At 49.3% G+C, this 17,074-nt stretch overlaps 1 protein-coding gene across 1 annotated transcript in view; it reads left to right on the forward strand.

The window, feature by feature from the left end:
* The window catches only part of plxna2 (plexin A2), a 58,910-nt gene extending 42,195 nt beyond the window's left edge, over positions 1-16,715 (forward strand). The window contains 9 exon segments of the mRNA XM_060055319.1: positions 1,993-2,129; positions 3,660-3,827; positions 5,217-5,310; positions 11,983-12,051; positions 12,053-12,223; positions 12,398-12,541; positions 13,375-13,549; positions 13,552-13,608; positions 16,293-16,715. Of these exon segments, the coding sequence (XP_059911302.1) occupies positions 1,993-2,129; positions 3,660-3,827; positions 5,217-5,310; positions 11,983-12,051; positions 12,053-12,223; positions 12,398-12,541; positions 13,375-13,549; positions 13,552-13,608; positions 16,293-16,483 (1,206 nt within the window). The 3' untranslated portion in view covers positions 16,484-16,715.
* Positions 16,716-17,074: the final 359 nt, after the last annotated feature.

A 17,074-nucleotide genomic window follows, 5' to 3' on the forward strand; every position in this document is an offset into this window, starting at 1 on the left:
TGATCTGCACCAAATGTTGTAGGGGGACCTCTCATAATGGCCCTCATTAGCCTCCTGTGTTTTGTCACTTTAAAAATGTCTTACAAGAAATTTCCTTTGTTCAATTATCACAGGTACATGTGTTTTTATATGATAAAAACAAAATAAATTAGGCAAACATGCTTTACAATTAGGCAAAACAGGTATTGGTTTGATATTCAACGAATAGGTATTGGACATATAAAATGATAAGTTATATATTCCTTACGCATGCATTAATTCCTTATCTATTGTTATATTTTAGCACTTAACTCAGTTTGGTTATTTGATGAATTGAATGTACTCGTTTGGTGTTTTATCTTCATTGTTGAATGCATTTACTGTAAGCCGCTTTCAAAGATTTTTGCGTGGCAATGGATGTCGGCTGTCCTGTATTAGAATATTTCTCTATTCAGCTGGATATTTCAAGTTTTCCAAAAACTAAAAGAGTAGAAATGCCCTACTCACACAGAGGGTCATTTTAATGAAGTTAATCAAACCTCTTGCTTCAGTTTTATGGGTTAGTATAATGAGTCAATTATAGTTTTATGCTTTTTTGTGAAAACTAGCGAATAATTGAGCTTATTGAAAATGAGAGGGTTTAGTAATTTTTGCTACTTGAGTCGGTATGCCCGTCTTCTTAAAGTTCCTTCTTTCTCCAAGTCTGTCTCTCATCTAATACAGAGTTGTGAAAATAGGACACAAGGACACCTTTCTTCATGCCTTGAGTCATCTGATCCGTGTTACTTAGTTTGCACATCCCAATATGAATGCTAAACAAATAACGTGCTGATACCATTTTGTTTCCTTGAAGCTCGTAATGGAAATGGCTGTAAACGTTGTTTTAAAACACGCAATTAGATCACCGCGTGGAGAAGTGCAAATTGAGGCGCTGCCTCAGCTCTCCATGTCTCCTGCACTTGTTCTCTTCGCTGCGGCTCATTCTCTCTGTCGCTTCCCCTGCCACAGAAATACCACACACATACACACACACAAAAACACACACACGCGCACACACCTGTCTTCGTACCGTTATTGCCACCTAGCTCGCAGCATTCTCTGCCACTCTGCCTCTCACACCTTCACAATTAGCACTCCCTGCACGATTAGCGGCAGACGGTAAATACAGACGTTTGTGTTCAGAGACTTGAGCCGCCGTCCTTGGGAGCCAGGAGAGTTTTTGTCACTTTGACACAATTGGGTGGTTGGCGAGGGGGGTGGGAGGAATTAAACCTGAATACTTTATTTTGCGACGCCTGCAATTTTGCGAGACACTTTGTTTGTTTCCCAGCGTGATACGAGATGAGACGAGAATCTTAATGTGAACTAGCCAGAGCTCTGTCCCAATCAGTGCACGTTGTTTATCATGTTAATACACGTGAACTCGTCTGTGACTTCATGTGTGTTTCAGAGAGAGAACTATTGTGTTAGCTGACCTTTTATGTTTCTATATTTCAGCATGTCAGTGTGTTTGTTATGCTTGTGTCCCTCTACGTTTGTTGTGAGGAGGAGGAGGCTGCCCAATCCACACGTCCCAGCGTGACTGGCTGTCTCCTCGGATGTATTCTGTGTTTTCCCCGTGCGTCTGTCTCTGGGCCCTCTCTCCCTCTCTCCAACAGAGGCCTGTCTGCCAGCCCGCTGTTGTAAACACTAGTTATTTTCACTCACGTCCAAAAGAAACTCTTCAGACAAGCTCAGCAATGTAAAGAATGGAGGCAGGATCTCTGGGAGACTTTAGGAGCTCTGGGTGATATCCTCTCTTGATCCTCCTACTGCATGCCAGCGGGCAGGCAATGGGCATGCCTGCTGCTTTTGGCTTTGGGTCTGCGGTAATGAAGAGGGTATTTAAGATCCAAATACTACGCGTTGCCTCAGAGATGTAATCACTTCTTCTCATCCTAGGAAAATGTTTAATGCTCTCGCTGCCTCCCTCTCTCTCTCTCTCTCTCTCTCTCTCTCTCTCTCTCGGTCCAGATGCCCTCGGTCACAGGCCTTACTCCCAGCAGAGGTCCAGAGTCCGGCGGGACCAAAGTGACCATCCTGGGGGACAACCTGGGGGCCGGCAGCAACGTCAGCGTGCAGTTTGGCAACCAGACCTGCGAGTTCTACGGGTGAGACTCCTCCTCTGGCTGCAGACCTATGACCCTACGACCAACACGTCCACAACCACCACTAGCACTAGTGGGGGAGTTCACTTCAACTTTATGAGAGTTTTGAAAACCTGTTCATAGAGGATTATTTAGAGGGGAACAGTCCCGCCGGGCTATGCCACTATATATTTCAAAATGTTGAGATCTGCTTCAAACGTTGATGTGGGAAAGTCCATTGTTTCTGCTGAGAATGTGTTGAGAACTTCAAGACCATTGAAGTAATACTTCTAAATCAGACCAATGATATCATTGGTCCAACTATTCAGCCCATTGTTCGCGATAATGGCGTTGATGCTGTCGGTTGTATACTGTCATATTTTTGGGACAGCACACTCACGAAGCATGCACCTTATTTTAGATAATAGTGATGTGAGCGTTAAATGTATAATTGATAAAGAGTTGAACATTTTGAAATGCAAGCTCAGTCGGTAATAGGAACTTCTCCATTGTATAACAGGCTATTATTTCTGCCTTCTCCAGTGTTTCCCCTATCTCCTCTCCTTGCTCCTTACATTTTAGGCATTAGTGAACCCTCGGAGGCAAGCTATCTCTATCTCTCTAACTCACTCTCTCTCTATTCTTTCTATCTGTCTCTCTCTATCGCTCTCTATTTCTATTGTGTTTTCTCTCTCTCTATCTCCCTGATAAATCTTAATAAGGTTCCGATGACCTACTGCATCGAAGGCCTCTAATAATAGCTTCAACAAGATCTTGTTGAAAAAATAAACTATTAACCATGTCGCTCTGCATCATCACCAATCACCAGTCTCGCTTTCTCTCTGTGTGTCTCTCTGTGCGTGTGTGTGTGTGTGTGTGTGTGTCTCTCGCTCTCTCTCTCTTTCTCTCTCTCTTTCTCTCTCTCTCTCTCTCTCTCTCTCTCTCTCCCTGACTCTCTCTGTCTCTCCTTCTCCTTCCCTGCTAGGTATCTATTTAAAGCTCTCTCTGCCACTGTCTGATTGTAATGTTGAGAGGGTTGAGCAGTCAGGCCAACCTTAATGAGATAGGGGCTAATTACTGGATTTGCCGTTTCACCGGTGTGCGCGCGTGTGTGTGTGTGCATGCGTGTGAGTGTGTATGTGTGTGTGTGTGTGCATGCGTGTGAGTGTGTATGTGTGTGTGTGTGTGTGTGTGTTTCTCTCGGTGGAGGGAGTGGAGGGACTGGGAGGGGATGGGTGGCAGGGGGCCCCGCTGTTAATGAAGTGGGACAAATTCAAAGAAGTAGTTGACAGCGGAAAGCAGATGTGTCACACACGCACTTATACCATCTCCTCCCATATGTGTGCGTGTGTGTGTGTGTGTGTGTGTGTGTGTGTGTGTGTGTGTGTGTGTGTGTGTGTGTGTGTGTTGACATGCGTACTTGTGCGCATCTGCCATTGCATGCATTTAGCATCACCTTCTCCCATATGGCGTACTTGGTGTCCTGGTGTCAATACTGACGTTCCCCTCCTCCCCTCCTCCCCTCCTCCCCTCCTCCCCTCCTCCCCCGGGCAGCCGCACCATGACGGAGATCGTGTGCTACTCCGCCCCCTCCCAGGCGGGGGTGGGCCCGGTGCAGATCAGCGTGAGCGTGGACCGCGCCCAGGTCCGGGAGAGCCTGAGCTTCGAGTACATCGAGGACCCCACCGTGGCACGCATCGAGCCTGAGTGGAGCATCGCCAGGTATGGGCGCCGCGCCGCCACTGATCTCCTGGGAACAGAGCCCCCCCCCCCCCCCCCCCCCTCCCCCCACCGCCATCATGTTCCATCAACTCCAGATAAGGACTTCCTGCTTCAAGCGTAAGCGTGAATGGAGATAATGAGCAGGACAGGGGTCAATACGTGCTGCTTCCAATTACCGCTAATCAGCCGCGCGGCTGTCTTGCGGGCCTGCCGTCGTGACACGGGCGCCTATAGCGCGTACACGATGAGACGGGCGGCCGCTGAGGAAGCTATTCCTGACGACTTAAAGAAAAACAAACGTCCCTGGAGCGTCCGTCCATCTGTGGAGCGCGTTTGGCAGATGGTTCGTCTGCCACGACACAAGGTAACAAAAACACAGCAACAGGCGAAGGAGATGCGCTGTGGCATAAAAAAAAAAGAAGAAAGAAGTGGTAAGCGGTAACTCATCAGAGGTGTGAGTCCGCAGCAGACGCCTCGGATATCGGAGCCGGGCGTAGAACTCCGGCGTGGTCGGTGGGCTGGGGGGGGGGGGTGGCAGATGGTTCGGTATTCATAACAGGGGCTGTTCACGTTGGACGTACATGTGTAGATTTCCTCGTTCTCGCGGGTGAAAAGTGTAAAGTAGTGACGCTCTCTACATCTCCGCGCACCTCCTGCACCGAATCTGAGACTCGGCCCCCACGCCGGGCTCTTGAGTAATACATTATGAATCTACGACAGAACAACATGGACACAGGCTACATGGAGATCATTCTGCCCGCATGGCTAGCTCCTGCTGCTGGGCTTTATTCATCGGGCCAACCCTGACCAGCAGCATAGACACACAAACAATGCAACAACTAACAAGCTGGCAGAATCCCTCATGTTTATTTGATTTGGTTTTATTTATTGCTGCTCTATTGTTGTGCTCGCTGCACCTTGCTGAGATTGACTAGCTGCTAACTAGCTACATGCTTACCAGTCCTACGCTGCCACCAGATAAACCTGTAACAATTTAATGCGGTCCTTGTGCTGGTGTTTTAACAAGGAGAAGGTGTTCAGTTCTATATGTTTACTGCATACTCTTGTCATTGTAAATGAATGCCTTGTATATTGCAGTGTCATTAAGCACACATCAATCTAGATGAGCTGGTGGGACTCCCATCGCCATAAATAGTGCTGATTTAGCATTCATCATTGTAAACGATCACAGCAACAATCGACTGTCAGTATGTGCTCGAGACCACAATGTGAAAGCCCCGTTCATCTTTTCTCTCCCCCCCCCCAAATACAATTTGCCGTGATGAAATAACTCACAGTCATTCAACACTGCCTCCCTGTAGCCTCTCCTCCCCCCGTCCCCGAACAATCGTGCTTCATCGAAACCCGTGACTCTGTTTCCTCTCCCAGTGGCCACACCCCCCTGACGGTGACCGGGACCAACCTGGACGTGGTCCAGGAGCCCCGCATCCGGGTGAAGTACGGCGGCCGGGAGTCTGTCAACGTAAGCACCGCCTCTCCTCCGCCACTGCCGCCGTGTTTCAAACAGGAAACGCTTCACATCCACCGGGGAGGACTGCGGTCCGCGACGACTGATGAATGCGCCGGGTGATGTACGCTGACTTAGGATCAGCTTGACTCCCTCCACACGGCCCCACGAGCAGCCATAGCCATGTTGAGCTGGTGGTGAAACAGGGGGGATGATGGGGGGGGGGCGGCTAGCCGACCCTAAGGCACCCAGCGGCCCGCTCTGCTCCCGCCTCTCCCTGGAACCCTCATCCGGCCTTTGAAACACTCCGGCTCGCATCTGCATAATGCAGCCGCCGCTCAGGGAGGCGCGGGTCCACCAGCAAGTGTTTAATTAAGAGTTCTCTCTCCCCGCCTCGGGCCTTACAGAGTACTGGCTAGTTAGCCCCCGGATCTAGCTCCACACACGCACACACACACACACACACACGCACGCACGCACGCACGCACGCAGGCACGCACGCAGGCACGCACGCAGGCACGCACGCAGGCACACACGCACACACACACACGCACACGCACCCACTCACACTAAAAGGCAGATATAGACACTGACACACTAAGATCTGCGTGCTTGGAACTGTCCACCCGGTCTACGGTCGGAGCAGAGACTGCAGTAAAGCAGTGTAACATAGTGCAATATGATGCTGTATAGTGTAATATAACGGTCCGCCGCCATCAGTTAGTCCCCCCCCCACACACACACACACACACACACACACACACACACACACACACACAGTGGTTCTAGCTCCACAACCAGCCAGTGAGAGCGTGTGGGCGTAGCAGTGGCAGATGTGGAGGCTGGGTGGGTAAGGCGGGTGGGGTGGGGGTGCTTGAGAGAGTGGGGCTGTGTGGAGGTGTGCAGGGTTGTAGGGGCAGGGGGCTTTAATGGGTTTCAATGGAAGATTAACTGCTGTAAGAATTCTTTGGTCAGCATAACGGGGCCCCCGTGCATAATCAGAGCCCAAGGCCATGGGGGGGGGGGGGGGGGGGGGGGAGGGGATCGTACAAATTGCATTTGTGCTCCTCTCCTTAGGGGTCCGGGTTTTTAATTAAGGATATGGGATTTCTTGCCTTTGCCTTGGAGGAGGGGTGGGGGAGAAGGGGGGGGGGGGGGGCAAGTTGAGGAAGAAAGAAAGAGAGAAAGACAAACAGAAAGAAAGAAAAACAGAAAGAAAGAAATTGTTTGTTATCGTAATTATTTTTATCGATATGGGTCCACACACACTGAGTGTACACAGAAGTTTCTTGTTCCACAGCTCCTGGTTAAAGGTTGTCCCCCCCCCCCCCCCACTCATTCTCCCAGTGGTATTCTGTTAAATGGAGCACAGGCTAAGCACCTCTATTTCTTCTTCCCCCGTGTTGCTCAGTTCGGTGCCGTTGAATGTAAATAGCTCCCTCCATCTCATCCCACCATGTTGGAGTGTGTGCAGTGCCAGCCTGATGGCTCGGTGCTGATACTCCTCCATTAGAGGGCTGGCTTCTCCTGAAAGACCCCGGTGCAATGCGATATACCGCGGCAATTACCGCGACAAAGTCACCGCCGTAGCGTTGCATGTTCTAGAGAGGGAGGTGGGGAGCGTGGAGGGCAGAGGTTTCACACATTTCAGAAAAGAGCCTTTGACTAAGCTGTGTGTGTTTGTGTGTGTGAGTGTGTATGTGAGTGCTATGCAATCTCGCTTTTTAAACTAAGATGTTCATCTTCTTACCAGCTGGTCCCACCCACCAACCCACCCACCTACTGCCAAACATAAAAAAGGACCTCCTGCACCCACAGGTTGACCTCCTCAAACAGAAAATAGATTATGTTGACAGATGAATGAGCACATTTATTGGTATTACCACTCTCCAGTGCATACAATAAAATAGTGGGAGGAGCCTCACTCGGTTCACAGTGAATACAGTGCAACAGGGAGGAGCCTCAGTGGAACGGGGAGGAGCCTCACTCTGTTCACAGTGAATACAGTGCAACAGGGGAGGAGCCTCAGTGGAACGGGGAGGAGCCACACTCTGTTCACAGTGAATACAGTGCAACAGGGGAGGAGCCTCAGTGGAACAGGGGGAGAAGCCTGTAACATCAGGACTCGTTTCCTGTCAAAGAGCCTTTCAACCGATCACCTGCCTCCCACCAAAACCAAATTGCCTCTCCTCTCCTCTCCTCCTCTCCACCCTTGAGTCACCTGCAATGGATTCCAAAAAGGAAACAAGTGTGACTAAGAGACAATCTTCTTCAGGAAACACTCTGTACCCTGCTAAATGCACAATTGAATGGTTAATCATCGCCCCCATTAAAGCTAAAAGGTGGTCTATTTTTTTGCGGCTAAAGTGCATTCTTCCCCCCCTCCCTGTTCCGTCACGACTTTGAATGCTATGCGTTCCACCATTAAGTGTTCTGTGTGTGTGTATGTGTGTGCGTGCATGTGTATGTAGTTGCTTTGAAGTTTCGGCTGGGAGCATCAGAGAGTCCGAGAGCTGCCCAACCCTGCAGGCATATATTTGTCCATCCATATTCGTTTTCATTTTTCAATGCATGTTTTTTATTTTCCATCTACTTAGCAAATGAAAATCTCCGACATAACTCGCCCCAGTATGAGTGTCTCAAGGTCAAAGCAGGCCAGCTTCCCTCATTGTCTCACCTCGAAAGACCCCTGAACAACGCACATTGTTATCCTTAGGGGTAGTGTTGCCTTGTCTACTTCCATCTCAGCTGGTGGAGCGTGGAGGAACTCTGTTGGAGGAACTGTTGTCTCTGCATATCACTCACATGCCCCTTCTCCATGTGTACTGCTCCATCACCCTCTGTATCGACTCATCCATCTCCGGGCACGTTCATACTCGAAGAAGCACTTAGGGAAGCCGTGCAAAAATTGTCCAGAGTTGTCCATTACGTAGTCATATACATTCTGCTCCGCACACATTTCCAAACCTCAGCGTCCGAGCCAAGTGCAAATTCTCCGTAGCAGTTGGTGTGACCAGCAGGCCTGCAGGAAGTCGGCTAAGACGCGGTGTAGCAGTGAGTCAGAGCAGAAGCTGCGGACGTTGGCTAGCTAGCTGTATATTAGCCCCTCAGTGACCTTCGACTGGGTAACCTCGATTAGATCGCCCACGCACCGGCCAACCTGTCTGTCCCGATGTCCGAAGAGCTAGAGTTATCACACTATTGCTCACTTTCTCATTCTCTATCTCCCTCCCTCACTTCTTCTCTCTCTCTCTCTCTCTCTCTCTCTCTCTCTCTCTCTCTCTCTCTCTCTCTCTCTCTCTCTCTCTCTCTCTCTCTCTCTCTCTCTCTCTCCCTGACTCTCACTATCACTCTCTCTCTCTCACTCCCATCATCTTCCTTTCTCCACTCTCATGGCCAGTAGAGATATTTCCATGGCCAGAATCGGCTGCAGCAACACAGACATATCTAAGGAATGAATTTCACCAGTAGGTTCCTTGCGTGTTGCTGCCCTGTCCCTGGCCCCCCGGTTCTATCTGAACAGAAGACATGAGGCAGGAGAGGCCACCGTTCCAATTCTTTCCTCTATCTGTGCTATAGCCGACGGTCACTCTATCAACACAAGGCCCTTGTGCAATCTGATTCCCAGCCGACCTTCCAGTGAGTTGACCCATTGTTGTGTGTTACGTCAGACCACAGGCTCGGGCACTGAAGTCCCCTCTTCTGCACGGGATAAGCTGGGACCAGAACCCAGGGCTGTACAACACGGTTGTTTTGGCTTCTGCACAATTGAACGCCTTGAGTGTGTCCTGCTTCTGCAGCAGTCTGCTGCTGTGAGGCAGAGCAAGAGCAATGGAAAGCTTTATCTTAAGCTAGTATAACAACTATAAATATTTAGGTGAAGCCATATTGTGCAGATGCATCACTGGGATGTGCGTTGACAGACCTTGGAACGTGAATAGCTTTAACCTTGTTTGTGTTCAAGAGAAGAGTACAAAATATCCACACACTTGCACGCACACTCGCACACAGTATCAGATAGATGAAGCGGCTGGTAGTCGGAGCTTCGGCATGCATCGTCGATTCACATGTGGCAAGCTTATTACATATCACCATGACAACCACATATGACCATATGGTCACATCATTGTTGGAGTCAATATTCATTAATAAAGGATTATACATATGAAATTATTCGATCAATATTTATCACAGGAACATCAATTCTGTCATCTCTTTCTTGATGGTGAAACGACGGAAAGGGGAAAAAAATGATTGTCGCTGACTGAAGCGAATGGATAACAATGTGATTTGTTTTTGGGTCCATGACACCACAGCTAAGCAACATATTGGTTGTTTCGCTAGACAGCTACTTTAAAAAAGCATTGCTGCTTTTGGTCTTCTCATAGGGCACGTAAAATGCGTCAGTCACGCTGAACGATTCCTTTCAGGTAATCCGTATATCTGTACACACATCTGTGTTTTATTTCATTTTTTTTGTCTTTTTTTTATTACACTTTTCATTAGCACTCCAATGTGGTTTTCGGCCAGCTCAATCTAAACTTCATGAAGTTATTTTAATTAACTTTGATCTTCTATTCAGTGAAAATTGTATTCAATAGAAGCCAATTATAGAAAGAAAGAAAAAAATGTGCGCAGCTCTATCTTGTAGCATCAATTTTTCAAAAACTCGTGTTCAATCCCTTGATGCGTGGCTAGCATGCAAAGTTGTAATTCTTAAAGGAGCATATGACGAAACGCTGAAGAAGCCCGGGGCTTTGTAACCACACACACACACACAAACACACACACACACATACACAGCCTCACCAATAAGCTGTTAATGTACAGTAGCTGTGACAGTTGGCTTGTCAGAGTCTTCTTCTCCCGTCATGGAAAAAGCCCCTGGTTCAGCAGAAGCACTGACTGCTCACTGAACCCGTCCACAGCCAAGCGGCCTGACCAAGCCTCAGCCACAGAGCCAGGGGTCAAGCTCTGGAACTTCACAAACTCTATAATTCAGTCCCCCATCCGGGAGGAGGCCTGAATTCAATATGCTCTGAATGATTGACAAATGCAAACTGTAGGCCCACACAAGGAAAGTAACGCAAGTTGCACACATGCACGCACACACAAACACACACACACACACACTCATGCACGCACACACAAGCACAAACACACACAACCAAACTCAAACACACACACACACACACACACACACCACATGCTTACACTCACGCACACACGATCATCACACAGGCATACACAAACACCCACTTACACAAACACACGTAGACCAATTGAGGCACGCTGCAGTTTCGCTCAAAGTGGAGTTTGACAAAGACCTCCCCCCCGCTGTGCCCGGTGATCACACACCTCTCACCCGTCTGGCTGGGAGTCTGCTCCCGCACTAATCTCCGGGCTTCGGTGGCTGCCAGGTGTTCAGAGAGAGGCGGGCGTTTCCCTCGCATCGATCCTTCCCAGCCATCGCCATGGAGATGGAGATGGAGGGGTGGGGGGGTGTGTGAAGCAGAGCTGGTGTTTCGGAGACTCTGATGATATTTACCTCTGATGAATATTTAGAGAGAGAGAGGGGGGGGGGGGGGGAGAGAGTGAGAGGGGGAGAGAGAGAGAGGGAGAGAGAGAGAGAGAGAGGGGGGGAGAGAGAGAGAGAGAGAGAGAGAGAGAGGCAGCGAGAGCTCTGTGCTGCTAGTTAAAGGGATGGAGATTTGTAAAAAGAGAAAGCAGAATACCAAGAAATGTAAACATCAATTTTGATTCTCCCTCCTATACACACCCCCCCCCCCACACACACACACACCCACACATACACAAACACACCCATGCACACACGGACACACAGACATGCACACACACAACCCTTGCTTGCACAAACAGCCTGTGCGTGAACACAAACACACACAATCACCCCCCCCCCCCCCCCCCACCCGCACCCGCACACAAAAAAACACATCCCATGTGCACACAGAGACACACACATCCACATATGCACGGGAAGGCTCAGGGTGGATAACCGTGCAAGGCTGCTCACTGGCTTCTCTCTGACAACCAGTCATTATAGCTCAGCTATCTCAGAACATGAATACGAGGCTATGAAAAGCAGCCTGAGTGACAACACTGCACCCACCCAATATCCATAACACCACAGAGCTTTTCAATGGAATCAGCTTTCGTATTAACCATGTGAGTAGTAGCGATTGTAGGGTGGACTTTTAAGAGATGCTATGCATGCTGTGTTCCCAGCCGAGCACCTTAGCCCCTAGCACCATTAACCGACGTCCTCTGCATTGGTGTATGCACACAGAATAAGGAGAGGTGCTTGTCTTGGCGCAGGGGTAATGAACCCAAAAGTGTATGCTGTGTGAGACCCTTGATGTGTTGTGGTTGACTGCTTCCTGGTTTGTGTCTTTTGGAGGGGAGGGGGTCAACAGTATGATGAGTGGGCTGCAACACCATCCACAGAACCTTCTCTATTTCATTTGAATGGTTTTTTTTGGTTCTCTTTAAAGTTCCTGAGCACATCCATCGTTCTCTATATTCCAACTCTCTTTGCCTCGAACCATGTACGCAAACACACACACTCGCACACACACACTTACACACACACTCACACACACACTTTTACACTCTTGTGGAAAAGATACAGTACATCCTGATGATAACTCTCTGCCGCGGCTCCAACAGGTGTGCAAGGTGGTCAACAGCACCTGCATGAGCTGCCTGGCCCCCTCCCTGATGGGGGGACTACGCCCTGGGCCCGGACACGGTGAAGCACGCCGACGAGTTTGGCTTCGTGTTCAACAACGTGCAGGCGCTGCTGGTGTACAACAGCACCAGCTTCCTCTACTACCCCAACCCCTACTTCGAGCCCCTCAGCTCCACCGGGGTCCTGGAGCAGAAGCCCGGCTCGCCCATCATCCTCAAGGTACGGCCCCCCCTGGTTCCCCCCCGCTGAACCACTGGTCCTGGATCAGGGCAGCAGCACCATGTTGAACCACACTGGGCTCCCTCAGTCCGGTGGCATGTCTGGATGGGCCTGGAGCGAGCCCAGGAAACGATGTTAAAGTACACACGTGTGTCCCCTGTTGCGTGCGTACAGGGCAGGAACCTGGTGCCCCCCGCCACGGGCGGCGTGAAGCTGAACTACACGGTGCTGATCGGGGACACGCCCTGCTCCGTCACCCTGTCAGAGAGCCAGCTGCTGTGTGAGCCCCCCAACCTGACGGGGCAGTACAAAGTGATGGTCAGTACTGCTTCTTGGTGGGGAACAATGTCTGTAGACGGCTTCATTCCTTGCCCTCCTCATCTCTCTCTTTCTCTTAAACTGGGCCAATATACAAAGAACATTAACCCTATGTAAAACAAGGATAGATGACATCTACCAGGTTGAAGCAAATTGCTATTAGCCACCTGTAGTCACTATTCAGGTAGGTAAAATGGATCCACATAAAATGACGTCAATTACACATTATGAGTAATAAATACTATTGTAGCTACTAAGGCACAAATAAACTCACATAGGTATATTCCTGTGTGCATGTGTAGACTGTATATCCAGTATATCTATAGTATATACTATATACAGTGCATATATTGCATATACTGTATGCGTGGAGCTGCTGGCTCCTCGTGGAGGGGTCAGACAGGGAGCGGCAGCGCCTGGAGGAGAGAGGTCAAGGGTCAGACAGGGAGCAGCTCGCTCCCTTCTCTGGCCGTTGAAAGGTTATACCGCAATATCGCGCAATTATTTCCGCTCAGCTGCTCTCTTAGTGAGTGCACAGCCCAGACCCGTGAACCCAGAGCCCGCCTGGAGGAAGCCGCATGTGTTTGACCTCCTGCGCGTCCATTTAGGTCCAGTCCTGGATAATGTGTGTTTTTACTGTGCTTTTTCCCAGACGCCATATTCTGTGTCGAATAGATTCACCTCCTGAATGTTTATCTTGACTTTTGGAGGACATTGAAGCATAAGATACATCCTCCAGGTCATCTCATATCCTGCCTTATGCATGCTAAAATAAACATCCATGAATGTCTGATGGTTGACCTTTCGACCCCTCCGGCTCGTCTCCCGCCCAGGTCCAGGTGGGCGGTCTGCATGTGTCGCCGGGCGCGGTCAACATCCTGTCCGACAGCCTGCTCACGCTGCCGGCCATCGTCAGCATCGCGGCGGGCGGGGGCCTCCTCCTCATCATCGTCATCCTCGTGCTCATCGCCTACAAGCGCAAGTCCCGCTAGAACGACCTGACGCTGAAGAGCTGCAGATGCAGATGGACAACCTGGAGTCCCGTGTGGCCCTGGAGTGCAAAGAAGGTGAGGCAGGAAGGCGACCATGTTTGTGTCAGATGATCCAGAGGCTAGCATGGGAACCAGAGGAATCTGCAAGATCATGTTTTGTTTGCTGGGGTTTGGCCCCCTCCTGTTCAGACAGATAGCAGGTTTAATTTGATGACAGTGCAGAGAAGTGCCCATGAGGTATTTTGTGCACAACCAAGATGGCTGCCGCCGAGGTTGAGCGTTTGTTTGTTCTGCTTCCATCGTGACAGTCCTTAAGGAACCGGGTGGTACTTTACTCTGAAAATGTGCTTTTCTTTTGATCAGAAAGATGTGTTTCCATACTTTACACAGGATTTGGTGTGTGTGTGTGTTGGTTTGTGTGTTTATGTATATTATGTATATTCTTTCCAAGGCCAATTGGTTCTCTATTGTCCACGGTCCCTTGAATGTAATTTAATAATCTGAGGACATTATAAAGCAGCAGCCTTTCTCTCCTGTTAGCAGGGGGGGGTTTCCCACCTTATGGGGGGCCAAGGCTTGACACTCTCTCCATGTTGAGATTGTACACCCCATCCACTCCAGCTGTCACTTACTATAATTTCACATGCAAGTTAGTTTTCCGTTCTGAACGTTACATTATAAAGAAAAGAATCGAGCTGTAATTCTAGGAGAATGATAATCATTTCCAACTTCCAACCTCTCTGGCCGACAGACCCCCCGTGGCCCCCCAGCACCAGATGACCCACACATGTTAACTTCTCGCTAACACAAACACAACAAACGAACAACACACGTTCCCCGTTGGGCCAGGGTTTTTAACAGCAGACACCAGAGGAGTTTGAAATAATTCCATTTGACCTTTGACCTGCGGCACAGTGTGAGGCCAACGGCAGTACACAGCACACTGACCTGACCTCTGACCTGACCTCCACCTGCAGTACACCACACTAGTGGATGGAGGAGGACCTCCACCTACAGTAGACCACAGTAGTGGATTTAGAAGGACCTCCACCTGCAGCACACTACAGCAGTGGATGTAGCTGGACGGTGAGGTGGTGTATGAAACAGTGAGTGGAGCGTGCCGTGTGGTTATGGCTGTAGTGACCTTGTGGAAGCAGCTTGCAGTGCTGAACCTTTTAATAATAATAATAATAATACATTTCATTTAGAGGCGCCTTTCAAGACACCCAAGGTCACCTTACAGAGCATATGGTCATCATAAATCGTTTAAAAAAAAAAAAACATTGCGGAAAAAACAAGACAAAACAAAACAAACAAACAATCAAAACAGTGATCAGTTAGACGTTGTGTGCGAGTTTGAACAGGTGAGTTTTACAACGTCAGCCTCAATCGACTCCCACAGGATCGGCTCCAATACAAATAGAAAAGAAAACGAATAGAAAAAAACACCGTAGCACCAATTATCTCCTGCACATAATCCCCCAGATTGGTGAAATTGACAGACAGATCGCTAGGCAAATACCCGGGACCAGACTAGGCCCCCAGACACGTGCACCTAGGGACGGGGGGCTCATGTTTTAACCATCAGAGCGCGAGGAGCACACTGCCACTACCAATGGATTTGGAGAGGTTACCTGTATTCCCTGTGCTTCAGTGTGTGTGTTTGTGTGCAGGTGTGTCCATGTGTATAGGCATGCATGGGTGCACGCCCAATGTTTATGTGTCAGTGTGTGCGTGTATGTGTGTTTGTGTGTGTGTGTGTGTACGATGTGTGTGTATGGGCACGTCTCAGACATGACAACCAGACATGTCTCCCTCTCTGAGTGAGGGGACCAGGATGCAAGGGGTTGATTGGTACCTAAGCTGGTAGGGGGGTGATTCTGCTGCGGCTCCTGTGATAGGCTGCTGTCAAGGAGCCCCACCCAGAGGCTGACGCATCACAGCAGCAGAGCCTGACGGGCCGGGAGGACTCAGTCAGGATGGAGCCAATTAACCAGCGCTCACCTGCGCTCACACACTGAGACCACATACACACTGCAGGGCACGGCTTTACTGGCCAATTTACTGGCCAGCAGATAAAAATGATTAAAAAGAAATGAGAGTCAGAAGGGTGGCGTGTGTGTGTGTGTATGTGTTTTGTTTGTGTTTTGTGTCTGTGTGTGTGTGTGTGTGTGTACGTGTGTGTGTGTGTGTGTGTGTGTGTGTGTGTGTCTGTGTGTGTGTGTGTGTGTGTACGTGTGTGTGTGTGTGTGTGTGTGTGTGTGTGTGTGTGTGTGTGTGTGTGTGTGTGTGTGTGTGTGTGTGTGTGTGTGTGTGTGCGTGTGTGTGCGTGTGCGTGTGTTTGTGGGGCGGCGTCTTGTGTGTTTCTTTTTATGAAGTAGGAGCTATGAGATATTGAGTTTTCTGATGTGGAGAGACTATCTTAGGCTTCAACTGTCAGCTTCTTGATGAGACGGTAAACATCACAGAGATAAGACGGATTCACCCAGTTCAGTCTCCAGGGATTGAGGAAGGATTTCATTTTCCTCCTGAGGTCTCTAGATAAAAATGTGCTACTTATTCTTTCTCTTCTTTCTCTCCTTCTCTCTTTCCTTCTTTCTTTCTTTCTTTCTTTCTTTCTTTCTTTCTTTCTTTCTTTCTTTCTTTCTTTCTTTCTTTCTTTCTAATACTATTCTTTATCCTCCTCCTTTCTTCTCTTTCTTTATTTCCGTCTATATCTATACCGTAACCATCTCTCTCTCTCTCTCTCTATCACTCAGCCTTTGCGGAGCTTCAGACGGACATCAACGAGTTGACCAGCGACCTGGACCGAGCCGGCATCCCCCACCTCGACTACCGCACCTACGCCATGAGGGTGCTTTTCCCTGGGATAGAGGACCACCCCGTCCTACGAGAGCTGGAGGTACGGTATCCAAGACAAGAGTCACACCCGCCGGCCAGAGAGATATAGAGAGAGAGAGAGAGAGAGAGAGAGAGAGAGAGAGAGAGAGAGAGAGAGAGAGAGAGAGAGAGAGAGAGAGAGAAAGAGAGAGAGATTGGGTTCGATCAGCTCCTACAAAGTGTCCCACCTCACGACATAACCTCTGTGAGCTGCGCTCAGCCGAGGGAGAGATGGAGAGCAATGTGCCACTCAGTCTCTCCTAACCACACATCACCTCATCACCCCCCCCCCCCCCCCCCAGCTGGGGAAAAGATGGAGAAGGCGTGTGTTTTATTAATGTTTATACATGATATGGGGTTCAGAGAATGACTTCAACTGGGACCCACACCGTGATTTGAACACAGCCCTCTCCCAGCCACTCTGTAAGGCAGGATGTGACACCTTTATTGGCCCGCTGTGTGTTCAGATTGATGGGTCAGACTTTGTATATGCTGGGGCACAACGGTCATTTTATTCTACGCTGGTGCGTACGCTACTATATTGGGTTTGCCTCGGCAGCAATCATTTCAAATTTAAGTATGAATGAAATGTGTCTCTTCTCAAAATGGTGCAGTGTGATGAAATGCATCGGGGAAGTGCTGGAGATCGATCTTTATGGCA

This window comes from Gadus macrocephalus, chromosome 1 (genome assembly GCF_031168955.1).
Source record: "Gadus macrocephalus chromosome 1, ASM3116895v1".
Lineage (NCBI taxonomy): Eukaryota > Metazoa > Chordata > Actinopteri > Gadiformes > Gadidae > Gadus > Gadus macrocephalus.